Genomic DNA, 14,883 nt, shown 5'->3' with positions numbered 1-14,883 from the left:
CCTTCTCTACCTTATGCTGGGCCTCTTGGTCAGTTTGCCTGACCTTTTGTTTCTCCTCCAGCTCGTGAATCTGGCTATCCGTTGAGTTTATTTGGACCTGCAGCTCTTTCAGACTAGTCTGTTGGCGAGCAACTAGTCCTCTTAACTTTCTTCTCTCATCAACCGTCTTAAGGGCACTGGTTGGATTGTGCCAGCCCTCTGCTTTTATCTTTGCCGTGCCAGCCTCTGAGTGTTTAACATGTTGATTATCCTTACCCTCATCAGAAATGCTTGTTACTCTTCTCTCTGTCCCTGCTCTGGTCTCGCATGCAGCAAGAGATTTGCTGGTGCTCAATGGACTTGGCACTCTTTTCTCCTCTGACTTTGCTCTGCAAAACCCTTGGAGTGGAGGGATCCATGGTGATGGAAACATTCAGGGAATTACCATCCCTTTTGTCAATGTCCTTGCTGTTTCCTTTTTCGCGGCCTGATTGGTTCACTCTTCCCCGGCTCTCCAGCCATCCCCAAGCCTCCATCAGGGTCGGGGACTTTCTTTTGGACTTCTTCGGTTCTTCCGGTGGCTGTTCGGTTTGTTGCCGCAGGCGTGATAAGGGAGGTAGGCTTTGACGGTGTGTACTAAGACCACCATTACCCCTTTGTACTTTGCCCCCAGCATCTGCTCTCCTCAGCTGTGGCGCAGCCTGGTATCTGCTGCCTTTCCCTCTACTAGGCCCTTCCCAGAAGGACGGCTCTTTATACAGCAGGGTGAGCTCGACCTCTGGTCTGCTGGCCGTACCTCTCAAGTGACTTCAGAAGCTGTTCATTGGGTTCCACATTCCACTGTCTTTGAATTTCTCTTTAAGTGTGTAGCATCCCGGACGACCTAAGCAAAGGAAGATGATAGGGATGAATTTATCACCTGAGAAGATTGATTTGGATTGGACGTTTCTAGTGAAATTGAAATCCTGCTGGATGTGTACTCACAAAGGGATTGGGCCAAAGCTGTGACCACTTCCTGGCATGTGGTTTTCTCTAACTCCACAGACAACACGTGGGACTCCTTCTACTGATACCTTAACCTCCATTTCTTATTCAGTATTCAGAAAGTTTATGGGATGAGAGCAAAATTCAGCATTAATGTAGGTTCTGAGGTCTCTGGGTATTACTTTCACACACTGGAAGTGGTGGAGACAGACAAATTACCCTCATGGCCATTCTCTTATCAGTTTGTGCTCACCATCTTGGCCAGGCTTGGACAGTCACAATTACATATTTGTAAGTTGAATGCAATCAGTATTTTCAAATGGAGCCTAATGCTACTCAAGGAGGTACACATAACTTGTCCATTTGAGGGTAAAACTTGGTATCAAACAACGCCATTAATGCACAAAGCATCCAGCTACTGGCAAAATCGGATGTGAAAACTGATACACTATAGATTTTAAGTTTGGGCATTGCTCAAGATAATTGTAATCTGTTTTGATGTCAGAAAATCATATGTATATACTGTTAAATTGTCCACCTACCTCTTAATCCTTATCCGATGCTGGGAGCCATCCACTGAAGGAGCACAGGAGTGATTACGGCCAATTTTAAGTCCCTTGGGTTTCTAGTACTTCGGCAATGAACCCACCCCTCTTGCAAATAACAATATTGAGGGCTGATCTGTGTGAAATATGTACAGATCAGATATAAAGACAGTTTCAGTATGTCTGCTATAATGTATAAATTGGCGTTTTGTTACAATACTTCTGAGTACAGTGGATTCAAAGACTAGTTTGTATGCATTGTATTGTGCTGTGCTGTATCCAGTTTGTGATGTCCTATGCTTGTGTTTGATGCCAACATTCGATTTTAAAATTCAAATTGCCATTGTTCTGTCAAGACTAGTCTAGCGTTGCCATACCTCCCAAATCGCGTGGTTCGCGACGAGGCTACATCAAGACTAATGCATTTCTTTAATCTTACTCGGTATAAATACAAATTCGAGCGGAAATAATTAACGCCTAGCTACTTATTCCAATGTCACCAAATGCTGTAAACGTTCGTTCACTTGCGTCAGTAAACTGTCAGATATTTTTGGCTCTGGGTGTTTGTATATCTTTCTGACAGGAAAGGTGATCTCTATCAGAATGGAATATATAAATATGCTGGTAAACTGTCCAAAGCTCCAGTAGGCATACGCCAAGATCTGGAACATTCCACAACTATTTCCTTAGATTTTTTTTTTTGTCTCAGTCCTTGTCAAACAATGCAGTAATCCCTCATTAGCTACCGACCCTTGTTCGTCATGAAACATGACCACGGCGCCCCTGACAATTTGTCTGAAATAGTCCCCTGATTAGATATTCTATGGTAGCTGTTCTTAAAGTATGGGTCGCGGACCTGTTACTGGTGGGTCGCGACGTGTCAGAGTAAATGTATAATTATTTAATGAATTGATTTGGCCAAGTACAACTGCGGTCTCTGTTCGGTGCGCTCTCTGCTTAGCAGCGGTCTCTGCTCGGTTTGGCAGCTGCGGGAGAGGGAGATGCCGGTGTGCTTCGCGGTTTACCAGATTTTTTTTTCTGGAGTTAACTTGATCACTCCGTGACACACGCTGCAGCGCTATCGTTCAACAGATGCTGCGCTGTAAACCACTTGTCATTCCCACTCGCCAAATGGACTCATGCTCGCAACAAGTTCTGACTGAGCTCAATCGTCATGAAAAGCCAGTACAGCGATGAGTTTCTCTTTCATACAAACTTTGAGAATTAACGAGGAGCTCCCTCAATGTGTTTTGTGCGGGGAAGTGCTTATTAATGAGTCAATCGAAACGAACAAATTCATATAACGACACGGTTACTCCCTTTATAAACATGACTAGCTATTTATATTGCTATTTCATTGTTATGTTTGTCTATATTGCATTAGTTTTAGGTATAAGGGCAATGAAATGTACCAATATTTATGTATAGTTGCATATGTTCCTAAGCTTCGGTACCAGGAAAACACAGAATTTCTCATTTGTGTCCCAGGCTGAAAAAGTTAGAGCCCCTGTTTTATGGCATTGGTTCCCAAACTTTTTATAGTCCCGTACCCCTTCAAACATTCAACCTCCAGCTGCATACCCCCTCTAGTACCAGGGTCAGCGCACTCTCAAATGTTTTTTTTTGCCATCATTGTAAGCCTGAGGCACACACACTATACGATATGTTTAATACATGTAAGAATGTGTGAGTTTGTCACAACCCGGCTCATGGGAAGTGACAGTTCTTATAGGACCAGGGCATATATAATAATCAATAATTTTGCTCTTTATTTAGCCATCTTATATAAAACCTTATTTGTTCATCTCAAATTGTGAACAACTCACCCCAGGTTAATGACAAGGGTGTGCTTGAAAGGATGCACATAACTCTGCAATGTTGGGTTGTATTGGAGAGTGTCTTAAATCATTTCCCACACAGTCTGTGCCTGTATTTAGTTTATCCTCTATGGGCTAGGCGGGACGAATTCGTCCCACCTACGTAACAGCCAGTTGAAGCCTGTGGCGCGATTTTCAAAACCTTAAAAATCCTATTACTTCAATTTCTCAAACATATGACTATTTTACAGCTATTTAAAGACAAGACTCTCGTTAATCTAACCACACTGTCCGATTTCAAAAAGGCTTTACAACGAAAGCAAAACATTAGATTATGTCAGCAGAGTACCAAGCCAGAAATAATCAGACACCCATTTTTCAAGCTAGCATATAATGTCACAAAAACCCAGAAGACAGCTAAATGCAGCACTAACCTTTGATGATCTTCATCAGATGACAACCCTAGGACATTGTTATACAATACATGCATGTTTTGTTCAATCAAGTTCATATTTATATCAAAAACCAGCTTTTTACATTAGCATGTGATGTTCAGAACTAGCATACCCCCGCAAACTTCTGGGGAATTCGCTAACATTTTACTAAATTACTCACGATAAACGTTCACAAAAAGCATAACAATTATTTTAAGAATTATAGATACAGACCTCTATGCACTCGATATGTCCGATTTTAAAATAGCTTTTTGGTGAAAGCACATTTTGCAATATTCTAAGTACATAGCCCAGGCATCACGGGCTAGCTATTTAGACACCCGGCAAGTTTAGCACTCACCATAATCATATTTACTATTATAAAAGTTTACCTTTTGTTGTCTTCGTCAGAATGCACTCCCAGGACTGCTACTTCAATAACAAATGTTGGTTTGGTCCAAAATAATCCATCGTTATATCCGAATAGCGGCGTTTTGTTCGTGCGTCCCAGACACTATCTGAAATGGTAAACCAGGGTCGTGCGCATGGCACAATTCGTGACAAAAAAAATCTAAATATTCCATTACCGTACTTCGAAGCATGTCAACCGCTGTTTAAAATCAATTTTTATGCAATTTTTCTCGTAAAAAAGCGATAATATTCCGACCGGGAATGTCCATTTAGCTAAACAGTGGAAAGTAAACAAAGCTTTCGGTCGACGCGGGCACGAGCCTGAGTCTCACAGTACTGTAACCAGCCACTACCCAAACGCGCTACTTTTTTTCAGCCAGAGCCTGCAAAGCCACGATTCAGCATTTTACCGCCTTCTGAGACCCTATGGCAGCCGTAGGAAGTGTCACGGGACAGCTAAGATCCTCACTCTTCAATAAACAGAGACAAGAAGAACGACACCTTGTCAGACAGGCCACTTCCTGAATGAAACCTTCTCACATTTTTGCCTGCCAAATGAGTTCTGTTATACTCACAGACACCATTCAAACAGTTTTAGAAACTTTAGGGTGTTTTCTATCCATATGTAATAAGTATATGCATATTCTAGTTACTGGGTAGGAGTGGTAACCAGATTAAATCGGGTACGTTTTTTATCCGGCGGTGTAAATACTGCCCCCTAGCCCTAACAGGTTTTAAGCGAGTGAGGGCCGAGAATCCACTCACATAGGTACGTGGTTGCAAATGGCATCAATGTCTTAACAGCGCGATTTCTCAATAAACTCGTCTCTCAATCAAAAAAAAGAAGTGTCAATACTTTGTCCCTTGATAACCAGTGCACTTCCGTATGTTGTAAAAGTGTTACATGGTCGCTTCCCATATCATTGCATAATGCAGAAAATACACCAGATTTCAGGGGCCTTGCTTTAACAAAGTTAACCATTTTCACTGTAGTGTCCAAAACGTCTTTCAAGCAGCAAGAGCCTCTCGGTGGATGCTGCAGTGTTCCCAAGTGGCGTCGGGAGCAACCGCTTGCATCCGTGTTACCACTCCACTATGTCTCCCTGTTCATGGCCTTTGCGCCATCAGTACAAATACCAACACATCTTGACCACCAAAGTCCATTTGATGTCACAAAGCTGTCCCGTACTTTAAAAATATCCTCTCATGTTGTCCTGGTTTGCAGAAAAGGATGTCTTCCTTAATTGACCCCCCATAAACGTAACGGACATATACCAGGAGCTGTGCCAGGCCCGCCACATCTGTTGACTCATCCAGCTGTAACGCATAGAATTCACTGGCTTGTATGCGAAGCAGTAATTGTTTCAAAACATCTCCTGCCATGTCACTGATGCGTCGTGAAACAGTATTGTTTGATGAAGGCATTGTCTGTAGTTTTTTGGGCCTTTTCCCCCTGCGTTGTCCCAGCCATATCCGCGGCAGCAGGAATAATTAAGTCCTAAGACCGGCAAGTCCCACACAAGAGTATGGGGCTTGCATGTCCTAGCCACGCTTATTTCTCAAATGGTCATGTTTCGTTTCTAAATGTCTGCGCAAGAGTGAAGGTTTCCCGCGAGAGAGTAACGGTTAATGTGATTGGATGTTATTTATTTGACGAGGCTACCTGTATTTGACGTTATTTCGCTGAATACGTGATAGTTTAATTTTATTTTTGGCAGTGAAACGAGGCTACTCAGGCGAGCAAAAAAACATCAACCAAATGTATATCCACGTTGGAAAAGCTAAATGGACTGTTTGAAAATGTGAATCACATTTTTATTTGATGTACCCTCGACGGCATTGTGCGTACCCCAGTTTGGGAATAGCCGTTCTAGGGAATAGATACCATAAAATAATGTTACTGCCAATAACACCAACTGAACAGGATGCTCATACTGCACAAATGAAGCGTGAACTCAAAATATGGTGACGGAAACAAACCTAAACTGACAAGGGGAGCAAAGGTTTTGTCATTTTCCACTCACAATCTGAGTCTCAGTCAACAAATGAGTCGTTTTTCCGCCAAATGAAAATGGGTAATATCATGCATCTAGTCTAGTGCAAATTAGTCTTATTCACTCCTGTCCCAAAACTATTGGGACTGAGGTTGTCTTGTGACAGACACCCTTGAAGAACTGAAGATATTGAAAATAGTGTTGTGGAATTTAAGTATCTTTTTTTTTTTCAATGTCCTGTGCAATAAATTCGGCTACATGTGTTTTTGTTTTGGGACAGGAGTGAATTAGGCTAGAATGTGCACTAGACTAGATATAGTGCCTTCAGAAAGTATTCATTCTTAGACTTTTTCCACATTTTGTCATTACAAAGTGGGATTAAATTGGATTTCATTGTAATTGTTTGTCAATGACCAACACAATACTTTGTCAAAGTCTAAGAAAAATTCTAACATTTGTAAAATAAACCACTCTTGATTTAGATAAATATTCAACCTCCTGAGTCAGTACATGTTAGAATCCCCTTTGGCAGCAATTACAGCTGTGAATCTTTCTGGATAAGTCTCTAAGAGCGTTCCACACCTGGATGTGCAACATTATTATTTTTTAAATTCTTCAATCTCTGTCAAATTGTTGATCATTGCTAGACAACCATTTTCAGTTCTTGCCATAGATTTTCAAGCAGATTTAAGTCAAAACTGTAACTCGGCCACTCGGGTTCATTCACTGTCTTCATAATAAGCAATTCCAGTGTAGAATACCCTTGTGTTATAGGTTGTCCTGCTCAAAGGTGAATTAATCTCTGTGTCTGGTGGAAAGTAGACTGAACCAAATCAAAATCAAATCAAATTTATTTATATAGCCCTTCGTACATCAGCTGATATTCTCAAAGTGCTGTACAGAAACCCAGCCTAACACCCCAAACAGCAAGCAAAGCATGTGAAAGAAGCACGGTGGCTAGGAAAAACTCCCTAGGAAAAACTCCCTAGAAAGGCCAAAAACCTAGGAAGAAACCTAGAGAGGAACCAGGCTATGAGGGGTGGCCAGTCCTCTTCTGGCTGTGCAGGGTGGATATTATAACAGAACATGGTCAAGATGTTAAAATGTTCATAAATGACCAGCATGGTCAAATAATAATAATCATTGTAGTTGTCGAGGGTGCAACAAGCACGTCCGGTGAACAGGTCAGGGTTCCATAGCCGCAGGCAGAACAGTTGAAACTGGAGCAGCAGCACGGCCAGGTGGACTGGGGACAGCAAGGAGTCATCATACCAGGTAGTCCTGAGGCATGGTCCTAGGGCTCAGGTCCTCCGAGAGAAAGACAGAAAGAGAGAATTAGAGAGAGCATATTTAAATACACACAGGACACCGGATAAGACAAGAGAAATACTCCAGATGTAACAGACTGACCCTAGCCCCCCGACACATAAACTACTGCAGCATAAATACTGGAGGCTGAGACAGGAGGGATCAGAAGACACTGTGGCCCCATCCGATGATACCCCCGGACAGGGCCAAACAGGCAGGATATAACCCCACCCACTTTGCCAAAGCACAGCCCCCACACCACTAGAGGGATGTCTCCAACCACCAACTTACCGTCCTAAGACAAGGCCGAGTATAGCCCACAACGATCTCCGCCATGGCACAACCCAAGGGGGGGGCGCCAACCCAGACAGGAAGACCACGTCAGTGACTCAACCCACTCAAGTGACGCACCCCTCCCATGGACGGCATGGAAGAACACCAGTAGGCCAGTGACTCAGCCCCTGTAAAAGGGTTAGAGGCAGAGAATCCCAGTGGAAAGAGGGGAACCGGCAAGGCAGAGACAGCAAGGGCGGTTCGTTGCTCCAGCCTTTCCGTTCACCTTCACACTCCTGGGCCAGACTATACTTAATCATAGGACCTACTGAAGAAATAAGTCTTCAGTAAAGACTTAAAGGTTGAGACTGAGTCTGCGTCTCTCACATTGGTAGGCAGACCATTCCATAAAAATGGAGCTCTATAGGAGAAAGCCCTACCTCCAGCCGTTTGCTTAGAAATTCTAGGGACAATTAGGAGGCCTGCGTCTTGTGACCGTAGCGTACGTGTAGGTATGTACGGCAGGACCAAATCGGAAAGATAGGTAGGAGCAAGCCCATGTAATGCTTTGTAGGTTAGCAGTAAAACCTTGAAATCAGCCCTTGCCTTAACAGGAAGCCAGTGTAGGGAGGCTAGCACTGGAGTAATATGATCAAATTTTTTGGTTCTAGTCAGGATTCTAGCAGCCGTATTTAGCACTAACTGAAGTTTATTTAGTGCTTTATCCGGGTAGCCGGAAAGTAGAGCATTGCAGTAGTCCAGCCTAGAAGTAACAAAAGCATGGATTAATTTTTCTGCGTCATTTTTGGACAGAAAATTTCTGATTTTTGCAATGTTACGTAGATGGAAAAAAGCTGTCCTTGAAACAGTCTTAATATGTTCTTCAAAAGAGAGATCAGGGTCCAGAGTAACGCCGAGGTCCTTCACAGTTTTATTTGAGACGACCAGTTTTGAGAACCAGTTTTTTTCTCTAGGATTTTGCTTGTGCTTAGCTCCATTCAGTAAACATTTTTTTATCCTGAAAAACTCCCCAGTCCTTAACAATTACAAGCATACCCATAACATGATGCAGCCACCACTATGCTTGAAAATATGGAGAGTGGTACTCAGTAATGTGTTGTTTTGCATTTGCCCCAAACACATCTTTATTGGTATTCAGAACAAAAAGTGAATTGCTTTGCCACATTTTTTGCAGTATTGCTTTAGTGCCTTCTTGCAAAAAGGATGGATGTTTTGTAATATTTTTATTCTGTACAGGCTTCCTTTTCATTCTGTCAATTAGGTTAGTATTGTGGAGTAACTACAATATTGTTGGTCCATCCTCATTGTTGGTCCATCCTCATTTTTCTCCTATCACAGCCATTATACATTATACTATACATTAACTGTTTTAAAGTCACCATTTGCCTCATGGATGGTGAAATCCCTGAGTTTCCACTTTGACATTATGGGGTACAGTGTCAAAAAAACTATTTAATCAATTTTAAATTCAGGCTGTAACAACATTTTGAAATGTCAAGGGGTGTGAATACTCTCTGAGGGCACTGTACATGATGGAAACGGCTGGAGTAAAAGAAGTGGAACACCTGTTGTTGATCTTTGCTTCAGTCTGACAGTCTATCCTCCCTAGATATGTTAAAGGGAAATATGAGATTTGAAACTTAGACACCAAGTGACCCACTAGAGAAGAGGTGAAGTGAAAGATTTTTGTTTTCTTCCTGGAACTCCTCTCCTATGGTAAGAATTTGTTTGTCTCATTTTGGACAAGATATTTCCAGGAAACCTTTCTTCATAAGGAGTCGATGAGGCTGTGCTTGCTCTCTTGTATAAAGTCTTTTTCCATCTATAAATTAATTTATTATGTATGTCATTCATGATCATGAATGTAGAGTGCAGTTTTATATCACTTTGGCAATAATGCGGAAAGAGCTCATCTATCGTTATTAATCTTCTGTAATGTGACCAGTTGGGGTCAGAGGACCAGGAATTAGTCCCTCAAATTATCTGGTGTTTATTTTCAGAGTATAGGGAAACTTCTCTGCCAATGCCCCTCACTGGCCACCTCCCGCCTGTCTACCCAATGTCTCCCACCTCCCTGCTCTCAATCCATCTCTCTTACTTTATTTCCTTTATTGGCTGCACACTGAAATGAGCTTTGACATTTGGGATTGCATTCCCTAAATAGATTGGTTGTGTCTTCAGGGCTGTTCTGAGAAAGAACTGGGGGACATGGGAGAATCGGGTATGAGGTTGGTGCATGGGCTTAGGTGTTTTCACACGTGTTCTTAGCTTCAAGTTTTTCCCCCAGTACTGTCTTAAAAGTGTACCAAAAAAGGTCAAACTTCCATGAGCTTCCCCTCCTTGCCAAACTGGGAGGAGTTGTATCTTGTCTGTTCAAGATTAATCAAAAGACATTTCAGAATGTTTTATCAATACATCCTTTATATACTGCTCAAAAAATAAAGGGAACACTAAAATAACACATCCTAGATCTGAATGAATGAAATAATCTTATTAAATACTTTTTTCTTTACATAGTTGAATGTGCTGACAACAAAATCACACAAAAATAATCAATGGAAATCCAATTTATCAACCCATGGAGGTCTGGATTTGGAGTCACACTCAAAATTAAAGTGGAAAACCACACTACAGGCTGATCCAACTTTGATGTAATGTCCTTAAAACAAGTCAAAATGAGGCTCAGTAGTGTGTGTGGCCTCCACGTGCCTGTATGACCTCCCTACAACGCCTGGGCATGCTCCTGATGAGGTGGCGGATGGTCTCCTGAGGGATCTCCTCCCAGACCTGGACTAAAGCATCCGCCAACTCCTGGACAGTCTGTGGTGCAACGTGGCGTTGGTGGATGGAGCTAGACATGATGTCCCAGATGTGCTCAATTGGATTCAGGTCTGGGGAACGGGCGGGCCAGTCCATAGCATCAATGCCTTCCTCTTGCAGGAACTGCTGACACACTCCAGCCACATGAGGTCTAGCATTGTCTTGCATTAGGAGGAACCCAGGGCCAACCGCACCAGCATTAGGTCTCACAAGGGGTCTGAGGATCTCATCTCGGTACCTAATGGCAGTCAGGCTACCTCTGGCGAGCACATGGAGGGCTGTGCGGCCCCCCAAATAAATGCCACCCCACACCATGACTGACCCACCGCCAAACTGGTCATGCTGGAGGATGTTGCAGGCAGCAGAACGTTCTCCACTTCGTCTCCAGACTCTGTCACGTCTGTCACATGTGCTCAATGTGAACCTGCTTTCATCTGTGAAGAGCACAGGGCGCCAGTGGCGAATTTGCCAATCTTGGTGTTCTCTGGCAAATGCCAAACGTCCTGCACGGTGTTGGGCTGTAAGTACAACCCCACCTGTGGATGTTGGGCCCTCATACCACCCTCATGGAGTCTGTTTCTGACCGTTTGAGCAGACACATGCGCATTTGTGGCCTGCTGGAGGTCATTTTGCAGGGCTCTGGCAGTGCTCCTCCTGCTCCTCCTTGCACAAAGGCGGAGGTAGCGGTCCTGCTGCTGGGTTGTTGCCCTCCTACGGCCTCCTCCACGTCTCCTGATGTACTGGCCTGTCTCCTGGTAGCGGCTCCATGCTCTGGACACTACGCTGACAGACACAGCAAACCTTCTTGCCACAGCTCACATTGATGTGCCATCCTGGATGAGCTGCACTACCTGAGCCACTTGTGTGGGTCGTAGACTCCGTCTCATGCTACCACTAGAGTGAAAGCACCGCCAGCATTCAAAAGTGACCAAAACATCAGCCAGGAAGCATAGGAACTGAGAAGTGGTCTGTGGTCACCACTCCTTTATTGGGGGTGTCTTGCTAATTGCCTATAATTTCCACCTGTTGTCTATTCCATTTGCACAACAGCATGTGAAATTTATTGTCAATCAGTGTTGCTTCCTAAGTGGACAGTTTGATTTCACAGAAGTGTGATTGACATGGAGTTACATTTTGTTGTTTAAGTGTTCCCTTTATTTTTTTGAGCAGTGTATATTCTTAAAGGATTGGTTTACTTTGGTTTATTTTCCTGGGCAAGCAGAAGTCATATTTGCTATATTATTGAGTTTGGCACCCTTTGGAGCATGAAAGTGGGAGAAAGGAGAATATCTTGTATTTGAGATTACAGTACCTATTTGTCAGTGAACATTTTCTTACAAGTTTTAACCTTAGGCCTGTCAGGTAGTGGAGGACTTAAATTCTGCAGTGTAGGAAAAGCAGGAACATTGCATGATGGAAATGGATCCACACACACTCATAAGATTATGTGATCTCAAGTGGTTACTCTTTCATAGTTGCGACTAGATTTAGTAGGTAATTTGTCAGTGTTGTTGGAGACTCCACAACCAAAAGCCTTTTTTCTGGACAATGCAGCTTTTCAGGCTTGGTTTGTCCGGTGGGCCTTTAGTTTTTATACCTTCTTACATTTCCAACCAGCAACCTGGCTATTCTTGGCTAATAAAAAGCTGCCCTTCCCTGCACACATGCTCAAAGGCCTTTGGGGGTAGAAGTGGACTATTTTGACTTACGCAGGTTCTCTACTGTTGTTTCAGAAACGGCTGGATATTAGATGCTCCTTTTGTGTTCAGCTGAACTATTTCCCAGATCACAAATGAGTGTACTGTAGTAGCTTTTGCTGAATATATTTTGCAATGATTTGTAGACACTGCTAGATATTTTAGTGTAAAGGCCCGAGGGGGTGTGGTATATGGCCAATATGCCACGACTAAGGCCTGTTCTTTGGCACCACGCATTTGTGGCATAATTTGTGTTTTGTCATTCCTGTGGTATACGGCCAATCAGCATTCAGGGCTCGAGCCATCCAGTTTATAATGTATAATTAAAAACATTTAAGTGTATACGTGATTGTCTAGACTGTTCAGTGCCGACTAGTTTTCCAGATAATGATTTTCCAGTTGTTTTCCCACTCTGACCACGACCACCCTTATGGAAACAGAAAAATAAGTGTGTACTCTTGAACCCGACCAGCTATCAGACTTGTATAACACCAGACCGTCTCCCTCTGTCCCTCTGTGTGTACTTGTCAGGGAGACCTGGACAGATATTAAAACTTAAAATAGAGTGGGCACGCAGGATCCTCTTATGCGTATCCTGTGTGGGCACTGCGGGCTCTGGTTACACGGCACAGACACAGCTTTATATTGCACTGGAGAGGCAGATGACTCTACACTTCCCTGCTACACCGGTCCAGTAGCTGACCAGCTTTGCTAGTCCTCAGGGAGCACGTTTGTGGAAGCGAACAGCCATCACCATGCCTAAAGTCAATATCCCAGGTGAGTCGTCTGGTGGGTGCCACTGACATTGTATTGACAGACTGCTGCCCCACTCAAGGCATGCCCAGGCCTGAGACTGTTGGTGGCTCTGTCATGCAGCACCATAGCCAATAAACAGTTTTTCAGATTGCAGTTTTTTACAATGATTTCTCTATCCAGTCTTAATCTTTCAGGGTTTATATTTATTTCACAGCTTGTTTAACGGAACACACATTTAATTGTGAATGTCAGACTCAAATTATATGTTGGTGACTTTCTCACATTTGCAAGAGTCAGTCACTAACTTCTGCTGATTTATCCACTCGTTTTCTTTTTTAACATTTAAGGAAATCTGTTCATAGATGTTAATTTTAAGGATTTATACAGGATAACAGTTTCTAATGAGTTCCTAATGTCAATTTGCCTTAATATCAGAGTTTTGGTATTTTTATTTACTGATGCAGTCACACCAGGTTTTGTGGCATGGGCACAGACCAGACCAACTGTTCTGGTGGTACATACCCATTGACGCATTTGTTTGTCTGTCTGCTAGCCAATGTCACTGACATTTAGTGATGGGCAGAGAACTAGCTTGGCAGCTTTAGTGTCTAATCACCCAGGGCCGGACTACCGCATTTGGGGACCCGGGGATAACTTCCTAAATTTCAACACATTTTGTCATGGTGCAGAGAGAATAATGTGCAGCTATGTAATGCTATTCTACACACTTTTTTGTTGTTACTATGGGGCAGGATTTTCTGTTTTAAAGCTCATCTCATGCTTTTGGTCACATTTTGCCATGAGGCTGAGAGAAAATGTCAAAGTTATGCTAATTTACTGAAATTCTACATATTTTGCTATCATATGCCAACGGGGTTGGATCCCCAGGGGGCCATACCCATTTGGTAATCCGGCCCTGCGAACACCTTGCTGGCAAGATGCATACAGTTCCATTATGAAGTTAAGGTATAATATGAACCACATTATCACGTTCTTTAAATGTTTTATTTAACTAGGCAAGTCAGTTAAGAACATTCTTATTTACAATGACTGCCAAACCTGGACGACGCTGGGCCAATTGTGCGCCGCCCTATGGGACTCCCAATCATGGCAAGATGTGATACAGCCTGGAATCGAACCAGGGTCTGTAGTGACGCCTCCAGCGCTGAGATGCAGTGCCTTAGACCGCTGCGCCACTCGGGAGCCCCAAAACTCTCTGACGGCGTATTGGAGAGTCTTTCCAGTTCCAGTATTTCTGTCCAATACCTGTTATGTTGCATTAAACCTGTGTGAATGTACTATAATACACAATGTTACATGATGTCCTGTACTGGTGTTGCCTTTTAGATTGAGAGTAGAGGAGAAATTGAATGAGGCATATGCTGAGTGGTTGCGTCAGAGCAGTGAAATTGAGAAAGTTAGAGATTGATGGCTGTAACTTGTCAGCAAATTCTGCTTGGTCAAGTGTCGTTATGGAAGAACCCAGGACATGTTGTATTTCAGCCAAACATTTTGTGTTGGCCATTTAAGCAATAAGGCACGAGGGGGTGTGGTATATAGCCAATATACCATGGCTAAGGGCTGTTCTTAGGCACAACTCTTAGCCGTGATATATTGGCTATATACCACAAACCCTGAGGTGCCTTATTGCTATTATAAACTGGTTACCAACGTAATTATAACTATTTCCCAGATAACAATGACATCACAAATGAGTGTACTGTAGTAGCTTTTTGCTGAATACATTTTGCAACATTTATTTTTACTGCCCTAATTACACCACAAATGAGTCAATTGTAGTAGCTTTTCCTGAATACATTTTGCAATGATTTGTAAACACTGAT

General features: G+C 43.0%; 1 protein-coding gene across 1 annotated transcript in view; it reads left to right on the top strand.

Annotated features, from left to right (window-relative positions):
• Positions 1 to 12,971: 12,971 nt before the first annotated feature.
• The window catches only part of ampd1 (adenosine monophosphate deaminase 1), a 32,723-nt gene continuing 30,811 nt past the window's right edge, over positions 12,972 to 14,883 (top strand). The window contains 1 exon segment of the mRNA NM_001141677.1: positions 12,972 to 13,060. Within this exon segment, the coding sequence (NP_001135149.1) occupies positions 13,039 to 13,060 (22 nt within the window). The 5' untranslated portion in view covers positions 12,972 to 13,038.

The sequence above is a fragment of the Salmo salar genome, chromosome 15 (assembly GCF_965601325.2).
Source record: "Salmo salar chromosome 15, fSalSal1, whole genome shotgun sequence".
Classification (NCBI taxonomy): Eukaryota; Metazoa; Chordata; class Actinopteri; order Salmoniformes; family Salmonidae; genus Salmo; species Salmo salar.
This window is presented reverse-complemented; position numbering and strand designations above follow the sequence as displayed.